The sequence below is a fragment of the Salvelinus sp. IW2-2015 genome, unplaced genomic scaffold, assembly GCF_002910315.2.
Source record: "Salvelinus sp. IW2-2015 unplaced genomic scaffold, ASM291031v2 Un_scaffold1540, whole genome shotgun sequence".
NCBI lineage: Eukaryota > Metazoa > Chordata > Actinopteri > Salmoniformes > Salmonidae > Salvelinus > Salvelinus sp. IW2-2015.
In genome coordinates this window covers 133132-143161 of record NW_019942974.1, presented here as the reverse complement: position 1 = coordinate 143161, position 10030 = coordinate 133132, and the positions used below count along the sequence as shown (strand labels likewise).

The window sequence follows — 10030 nt, the reverse complement described above, 5'->3', positions numbered from 1 at the left end:
GGGGAGTTTATATGTTTTTGGTTTAATGATGTTGCAAGGCCCCTCAGGAGAACCAGATATGAGATAAACCTGCCAGGCCCCTCAGGAGAACAGGCCATGAGACATCCCAGTCAGGCCCCTCAGGAGAACAGGCCATGAGACAAACCAGCCAGGCACCTCAGGAGAACAGGCCATGAGACAAACCAGCCAGGCACCTCAGGAGAACAGGCCATGAGAAACAAACCAGCCAGGCCCCTAAGGAGAACAGGCCATGAGACAAACCAGCCAGGCACCTCAGAGAACAGGCCATGAGACAAACCAGCCAGCCCCTAAGGAGAACAGGCCATGAGACAAACCAGTCAGGCCCTCAGGAAAACAGGCCATGAGAGAGCCAGCCAGGCACCCAGGAGAACAGGCCATGAGACAACCAGCCAGGCACCAAATGAGAAACAGGCCAGGGCGAACACAGCCAGCACTCAGAAACAGCCAAGACAACCAGCCAGGCACCACAGGAGAACAGGCCATGAGATGAACCAGCCAGGCACCTCAGGAAACAGCCATGAGATTGACAGACAAACAAACAGGAAGACAGATGACAACAGGACAGCTCATCCTTGTCCATTTACACTAAAGAAAATGACATTTATCATACTGTTTATCACAATGAGACACATGAGATGTGATGCCCATTTGCAGGACTATTTGCTTTACCAGACAAAGATTAAGCGATAGTCCAGACTAAACTGCTAACAGCCAGTTGAGAGAATGTTTTGGTTTATAAAGCCGATAGTCCTGGACTAAACTGCTAACACCAGTTGAGAGAATGTTTTGGTTTATAAGCGATAGTCCTGGACTAAACTGCTTACAGCCAGTTGAAGAATGTTTTGGTTTATAAGCTGATAGTCCTGACTAAACTGCTAACAGCCAGTTGAGAGAATATTTGGTTTATAAGCCGATAGTCCGGACTAAACTGCTAACAGCCAGTTGAGAGAATGTTTGGTTTATAAGCCGATAGTCCCAGACTAAACTGCTTACAGCCAGTTGAGAGAATGTTTTTATAAGCCGATAGTCCTGGACTAAACTGCTAACAGCCAGTTGAGAGAATGTTTTGGTTTATAACCGATAGTCCTGGACAAACTGCTTACAGCCAGTTGAGAGAATGTTTTGGTTATAAGCTGATAGTCCTGGACTAAAACTGCTAACACCAGTTGAGAGAATATTTTGGTTATAAGCCATAGTCCTGGACTAAACTGCTAACAGCCAGTTGAGAGAATTTTTGGTTTATAACCGATAGTCCAGACTAAACTGCTTACAGCCAGTTGAGAGAATGTTTTGGTTATAAGCTGATAGTCCTGGACTAAACTGCTTACAGCCAGTTGAGAGAATGTTTTGGTTTATAAGCGATAGTCCTGACAAACTGCTAACAGCCAGTGAGAGAAGTTTTGGTTATAAGCCGATAGTCCTGACTAAACTGCTAACAGCCAGTTGAGAGAATGTTTGGTTTATAAGCTGATAGTTCCGACTAAACTGCTAACAGCCAGTTGAGAGAATGTTTTGGTTTATAAGCTGATAGTCCTGGACTAAACTGTTGACAGCCAGTTGAGAGAATATTTTGATGTAGTTGTGTTTTATATGTTCTCTCTGGGATTGTAACAGCAGCAGTTTAGCTGTCATGCACTGAATTGTAGTGTATGCAATGGGGTTTATTTTATCAACCCATGAAATGCAATAACACTCGTTGTTGGGGACAATAAACCATTTCTGAACAGAATAAGTTATCATTTATTCCACAGGGGGAAATGTTTGTAAGATTTTTTTCATTTTTTTTCAAAAGAAATTATTCAAATGAAACATGAAAGAGATCTCATTACGAGGCTTCTTATACAATAATTTCCTGCTGGCTATTTGGGTCCGTTTGTATGGCGGCTCAAATTATAACACAAATCAACTCACAGTTAAGAATAAACCTTTAGAATAATTACAAAAAAATTCTCAAAAAATATAATCAGAAATTCATACAATACAAGCACAATTTACATACAACTAGTTTGTAGGACTGACGAAAAAAGGACTTTAGTGTTTGAGGTGGTGATGCTGTTTGAACACCAGATGGCAGCATCGTATTGCGAACATCATAGCTATAGGCAACATATAACAAAACAATACCACCCCATGTGTTGCTACTGATAGTCAAACCATCCCCATTACACAAACTCAATGTGTTTGAGAAAAGATTTGAGAAAAGATGCTTCCCCTCTTTCGTGCTTCGCCAAAGTGTGTCTTAAATAGTTTAGTGAACCCGGCAATAAATTAAAAGATTTACTGTGAAATTTGAGTTTGTGTTGTCAAAAGCTCGTTAGCCAAAAGTATCTGATTTGTGTTTAGAAAAGGAAATGTGGATGTAATTTAACTTCAAACCCTGGTCTTGTAGTCTAACTTTATCTCAACAGATTTTAACATCATTTGATTCTGTTATTTTCTGGTAAATTAATGCAATTCTGATTTCTTCACCAGCTTGAAAACATCCGACTGGGATGTTATGATTTATTTGAGTTTGAGTTTTCAACCAATGTGAATTCAACATCAAATCAACAAAACCTTTCACCATGACATTGGATTTAGGTTAAAAGTTGGGTGAAAAAATGACAACGCCGCCCCTACATTGATTGCTTTTTCCAAATCCAATCAGGTTTCCACGTTGATTCGACGTCATCACGCTGAATTTTTTGGTTGAAATGACATGGAAACAAAGGTGATTTGCCCAGTGGGATATGTTATTGAATAGTTAAATGTAGGCCTACCTGAATCCAAATATGTACTGCTTACTGTATAGGCACAGTCAATACGATTGCTGAAAAATGTATTTCGATGAGTCAATGTCAAGTATTCCAATAATTTAAATACCATAGATATATTCAAATGACGAAATTAATACATTTTAAACCGTGTGCATAATGACGAAACATATTATTGTCCCTGAGTGAAATAGTCACGTTTTTCTAATTATTTTTTTATATTTTTATTAGTTTAAATGTATTTTTTTTTTATCTGTAAATTTGTGTTTTGCCTGACAGTCCTAATATTCGCCATCCATGTCAACGCTTGACGAGTGTTTGGAGATGAGGGAGAATAGGCTATATTTCAAGGGAGGGGTTGCTTTATTGCGTTATTTATCGGTGGTTTTCGGAAAAAGCGTAGTTATTCGGTGGTTTTCGGGCAAAAGCGGTGTTTTGTCGGTGGTTTTCGGAAAAAGACTTACTGGCTACAACATAGAGTAGTTACATAATTAGCGTCGTTACAAACATCCCTCGGTGCACTTGTCTTGACAAGCCAGTTGTATAACCAACAGTCTCCAGAAGAGGTCACCAGCGGACCTCAGTACAGACCTTTCCGTGTTCCATGGAGGACAGCTGATGTTCTAGCCTACATAGATAGTATTTAATGTAATACTCTCCTTCACACTAAAGACTATTCGGAAACAGGGATAGTTATATTTATCAGCTTGACCTGACAGAGAAACCCAAACAACTGTCTCATCTAATATTATCATCCCTTCCTGCATGTACTCTGAAATCTATTATTGTAGGCAGCATGGACAGGTCATTCCAATAGACTAGTCATATAAAAAGATTAACACATTTATCTGCAGTTGTCGGGGGGGGAATCCTTTATAACCGAGTCATCTGAAGTTGGGGAATTGCCGGCCTGGAGACTTGAAATGCATTTTGTCTGTTTTATGTGGATGAAATATTGATAGGTGACATATAGGTTATATGAATATTAGCGTGGCAATTCTTTAACATTATAATTACAGTAGGTGTTATTACTATTATAATTAAACCTATTGGTGTTAGTAGTGCTAGATTCAGTGGGCCTAGTATAAATAGTTTATGGTTACCATAGTAGCGGCCTATACTTTTATTTTGCCATCAAAGTAGGGATGATTGGAATGTATTTAATTAATTGAGGTCACACTGAAATAGACCAGGTCATATACATTAACAGCTGGTAGATGCTGGTCCTGCTAGTCTCCTTATTGTTGCTCTGTGTCTTGTTGCTCCTCTGTTGTTTTGTAATTTGTAATTTTTCTTGATTTAGAATACGCCAATAAGCAAGTAATCTGCTATCAAGTGCACTTTTATGACACTATTTTGGTCAGACAGAGAAAAGTGCGACTATAGATGTCACCTGATTAGGATTGAAAGAAAACATTTTTKTTGGGGGGGGGGGGGAAATCCCTCTCTCCCTCTCCCTCTCCCTACCCCCACGGACCAGAAGACCGCCCACCACAGATGACCCCTTATAGATTTTAAAAAGAGACGCTGCATTCTCAGACTGACATTCATTCAGCACTCACTGCCACCTTTAAACATATTTACTCTGTTCGCTTAGCTGCTAGTGTCCCGATACCCGATACCTTGCTCACTTCACTTCGTCTCCAGCACCATGCTCAGGATGCTACAGAAACTCCGGCTCCAGCCAGGGATGATTCTATTATTGATATGGCTCTGTCATTTCATGGAAGATCAAAAAGTACAAGGTATATTATTATTATATTTTCCAAATCTTTTCGACCCCCCCCCCCCCTCAACAACAAAAAACTTTTACTGCAAAGTGTAACCTATTCTGTCTGCGTCTTGATGTGAATTGTAACGGTGACAGAATTTCCAGTGTTGCAAACGTTTCAAAAAAAGTTCTACGTTCTTTCCATTCGGTTTGAAATGGCTCACTATCAGATTGACTGTACTAAACAGGTGCCATTAGGGTCGTTTCAACGAGATGTTATTGCAACTTTTCTAGCCCACGCGATCAAGGCAAATGGAATTACATTTTTAGATCGACTTTCTTTTTTCTCCCACTTGCTCTCCAAGTCTGTAATACTTGGAATTTTTTGTTAGTTTCACGGATTGCCATATTCACCAGTCCAATACGGTCAGTATGATGGGACGCAGCAGTGTGGTGTGGCTGTATACACATTTACCTCAAACTGAGATAGAGTTGGAGACGGTGCATGGCAGAGAAAAATGCTTGAAATTTGTGAGCACGTATTATTTGACCTATAGAATGTCGTTTATGTGCAGCCAACCCATTTCCGATCTATTTGCCACGTGGAGATCGTTATTATCTTTGTTATTGTTACATTGATAATGATTGAATACAGTTGCTGATAATGATGCTCATAAACAACATCATGACAGAAAATGTCCCTTCATTTTCTGCCGCTGAAATTAACGTCAACAATGTAAACCGTTTTAAATGCACCCTAAAAAAAAAAGTTACAAATTACTCGTATTAGTTAGTGTCCATATGTGTCTTTGGGCAAAGTGTTGTTTTGGTAGCTATTCGTAAAATGCTGGTCTCGGTGTGATCTGTGTCCACGGATGCGAATTGCTAAAATATATTTGGAACAAAGTTTACACAACCATGCGTAAAAAGTTCATGCGTATAGTTCAGCATCAACGTTCAAGAATGTCAATAATAGGATACAGTTGCTCTGGACTGTTATACTCGGACACAGAATGGATAGGCAATATAACTAGATTGCTCCACTGTCTGCATTTTGAACATGGATAACTCAGTACTTTGTGTATAGTTCTATCATACCGGCTGTCAGTATTGAACATTGGTGATGGGATAACCAAGTGTTAAAAGATTTTCATTACGATGGAGAAAAAAAACCTGACCCAGACACGTGTTGTGTCTGGATCAGTAACTCAGCGCCTTGGCTTCAGACTTTAATAAGACAGGGACGTTTTGATGTTTGTTTCCAGCTGGTAACTGCTGGTTACAGCAAGGGAAGAACGGGAGGTGTCAGGTGCTCTACGTGCCGGGGATGAGCCGAGAGGAGTGCTGTAGAAGCGGGAGGCTGGGGACGTCATGGACCGAGGAGGATGTACCCAACAGCACCTTGTTCCGGTGGATGATCTTTAACGGCGGAGCCCCCAACTGCTTACTCTGCAAAGGTTCACGCTTTATTAGTCGTATGTATGGGATACACATGTTATACAGTATACACGTCTAACGAAATGCTTTCTTGCAGGTTCCTTCTCCACAATGCAACAGCAATAAGAACGAATACAATTTAAGAATAGGGAACATAAAGTAAATGTCTCATTGAATATAATAAACATTTTAGCATTAGTATAATACATGAAGGCACAATTTATAGTCCAATATTTACACGTGTTTTGGGAAAGGGGGATTGGCGGAAATTGTTTAAATGGAGGTGTATTTAGACATTAAAGAGTCTGGTAGCAACAGTTGTGACTTGTGTATAAAACAATGTGCAACTTCATTTATATTTAAGTGGAAACTCAATTAGACACATTTGTCTACACGTTTATTATTTAGTTATTTAGTTATTGATCTCGTTGCGTCTTAAACATTGTCTGCTCTCCAATAATTGTATTTCATATCATTTAATAAACTTGATATCTCTTCTACTCCAGAAACGTGTGACGACGTGGACTGTGGACCTGGAAAGAGATGCAAGATGAACAGGAGAAGCAAGCCGCGCTGCGTCTGCGCTCCAGACTGCTCCAACGTGACTTGGAAAGGACCTGTCTGCGGGTCGGATGGAAAGACGTACAGAGACGAGTGTGCGTTGCTCAAGTCCAAATGTAAAGTCCATCTGGACCTGGATGTGCAGTACCAGGGCAAATGCAAGAGTAAGTCCACCTGGCAAGCAAGGCCCAATGCATAAAAAAATAACATCAGCTACTTATTCATATCCAAGTCTTTGGAACCTTTTCCCATTATAATTGGTCTTTTGACCAATCACATCAGATCTTTTCACATCAGATCTAATTGGTCAAAAGACCAATTAGTGAAACAAAGATCAGAATTGGGCAGCCTGTCTAAAGGCAGCCAATGGGAGGCCTGTCTAAAGGCAGCCAATGGAAGGCCTGTCTAAAGGCAGCCAATGGAAGGCCTGTCTAAAGGCAGCCAATGGAAGGCCTGTCTAAAGGCAGCCACACACCGCATCTGATTGCATTTTATTTGATCACAGTGAGTAACGGTCGATTCACCGTGTTAATAAAGGACATCTTGAGTATACATCTGGTTGGCTTATTACTCTACTGATATGAACCACCGTATTCATTTGACTCCCTTTCGTTCTGACAGAGACCTGCCGTGACGTCTTATGCCCGGGAAGCTCCACGTGCGTCGTGGACCAGACAAACAACGCGTACTGTGTGACCTGTAATCGGATCTGCCCCGAACAGACGTCACCGGAGCAGTTCCTGTGTGCAACGACGGGATCATATACACCAGCGCGTGCCATCTGAGAAGGGCCACATGTCTCCTGGGAACATCCATAGAGTAGCATACCAGGGAAATGCCATCAGTAAGTAGTGTCTCCTGGAACATCCATAGGAGTAGCATACCAGGGGAAATGCATCAGTAAGTAGTGTCTCCTGGGAACATCCATAGGAGTAGCATACCAGGGAAATGCATCAGTAAGAGTGTCTCCTGGAACATCATAGGAGTAGCATACCAGGGGAAATGCATCAGTAAGTAGTGTCTCCTGGGAACATGCATAGGAGTAGCATACCAGGGGAAATGCATCAGTAAGTAGTGTCTCCTGGAACATGCATAGGAGTACATACCAAGGGGAACTGCATCAGTCCAGGTAGTGTCTCCTGGGAACATGCATAGGAGTAGCATACCAAGGGGAACTGCATCAGTCAGTAGGGCTAAGCTTTTGAAGCAACAGTATATAATACAGCTTATTATATACAAACTTTAGCCCCTACCCTCGAGACACGTAACCATGTGGTTTATACATGTCCAATTCTCTCAGGCTGCATTTACACAGGCATCCAAATTCAGATCTTTCACTACTAATTGGTCTTTTGACCAATCAGATCAGATCTTTCACCACTAATTGGTCTTTTGACCAATCAGATCAGATCTTTTCACCACTAATTGGTCTTTTGACCAATCAGATCAGATCTTTTGCCAATAATTGGGGAAAATATCAGAATTGTGCTGCCTGTGTAAATGAAGCATAAGAGTTTCTAGAGGAAGGGGCTAGGGGGTTATTTCTGGACATGGGCTACGTACTGTAGTCTCTCTTGGACACTCTAATCCGTCCCAACCCACACTGTACACCAGGGGTTGGAACCGGTTCAGGGAACAGAACCAAAAAAAAAACGTTCTTTTTTCGTTTTTGAGGAACAGAAATGGAACCGATATCATTCCAGTTTCAACACTTACTTGCTCTGTTGCAGTCTTATCATTTAAAAACCGTTGATGACTAAACTCAAGAAAAGTTGTGCTATTTTGTATTTAAGCAATACGATTGGCTGTTCATCGGCTCCAGCGAATCACAACTTCTCGAGCAGTACAGAAGTTGATAGCTACGTTCACACAGCACACGCAAAGCTGTCCAGAGCTAAAAGAAGCACCCATCTATCTAGTCGCTGAGTTTATGTATTTTTAGGGAAAGTGATTTACAAAAGTAAACCTTCAATAAGTGAACAGACTAGCAATACGCAGGCTACTGTTGCTAGTCTGCTATTTGAAAGCTACAAAACATTCTTTATCGTTAGTCTTGACTAACTTACTGTAGCCAGGTCCATATCTCTTTTGGAACGCAATTGTCTTAAAGGGGCAGGGTCCTATTTTACAACGTTAAAAATGAGTTACATTGCTAAATTATATGAAACTGCTTTTTGAATACACATCATAATAACAAAACGTAGCTTATTAATAGCTGAATATAAAGAGAAAGCCTGCTGACCTATAGTCTCTGCATGACCCCAATGCATTTAAAAACAACACCATGTCCGACACCAAGTTAATATTGAACCCTGTCATAGCCCAGAATTTTACCTGACCAGATCATGAGATCAGAAAAAAACTCCAGGCCCCAGAAAATACATAAACCAACTTTTGAACCTGTTGTACCACCACGGCAAAGGGCTTCAAGCCTCCTCCTGCACCCTCTCTCGCTATCTCCCAACCTGTTGTACCACCACGGCAAAGGGCTTCAAGCCTCCTCCTGCACCCTCTCTCGCTATCTCCCAACCTGTTGTACCACCACTGCCCAGGGCTTCAAGCCTCCTCCTGCACCCTCTCTCGCTATCTCCCAACCTGTTGCACCACCACTGCCCAGGGCTTCAAGCCTCCTCCTGCACCCTCTCTCGCTATCTCCCAACCCTTAACATTTCTGTCGCATCTCGCGCCTTACACTTGTCCATCACACATGTAAACAACTAGCTTGCCCGCTCTGGAGCTAAATGTTTAAAATATATATATATATCACAGGTTAAAAAAGGAACTGAAAGGAACGATTTAAACCAGTACTTTTATTTTGTTTGAACTAGAATTGTATTATGCTGGTCGGAACATTGGAACAGAATGAAAAAAAAATACTGGTTCTGTCCCCGAAGGAAATGATTGGAAAATGATTTCAGTTCTTAACCATGCTGTACAGTACTTACAATATAGTCTGAATGTAGGCTTTACCATATACATGTAATCTATAGAAGGGACTTAGAGCCCCTAACCCTGGCAATCTGACTGGTAAATTCATGGGTATTCATTCTATACATTCTATTTCTATGGCCTGTACCTCATAGGCTGTTTCTCTTTGCCAACATTTTAGTTGTTTTTAGTCCACTCTGCCAACATTCCACATAAATGGAGGTTCTCCAAGCAGAGCCATTGAAGCTGTGGATGTCCAGTTCAGTATACCTGGGACTACTTTGTACTTGTTACTGTTTAGAATATGATGGACGTCTGATTGTTTCCTGAAGTTGGCAACATTACCCACAACACAGCTGAGGACGTTTTTCCTCCCTACTACAATGATACTTGACCACACATGACCTAACATAGGACATGACTCACTACGACCCACTACAGTTACATGGTTATATGACTCAATACGACCCGCTGTGACCCACTACGGTTACATGGTTATATGACTCAATACGACCCGCTGCGATCCACTACGGTTACATGGTTATATGACTCCATACGACCCACTACGGTTACATGGTTATATGACTCAATACGACCCACTGCGATCCACTAAGGTTAC

At 41.2% G+C, this 10030-nt stretch overlaps 1 protein-coding gene across 1 annotated transcript in view; it reads left to right on the top strand.

The window, feature by feature from the left end:
* The first annotated feature begins 4302 nt into the window (after positions 1-4302).
* LOC112071180 (follistatin-A-like) overlaps positions 4303-10030 on the top strand; it is a 10926-nt gene continuing 5198 nt past the window's right edge. Inside the window, 6 exon segments of the mRNA XM_070439291.1 lie at positions 4303-4519; positions 5751-5942; positions 6429-6647; positions 7105-7227; positions 7230-7280; positions 7336-7383. Of these exon segments, the coding sequence (XP_070295392.1) occupies positions 4426-4519; positions 5751-5942; positions 6429-6647; positions 7105-7227; positions 7230-7280; positions 7336-7383 (727 nt within the window). The 5' untranslated portion in view covers positions 4303-4425.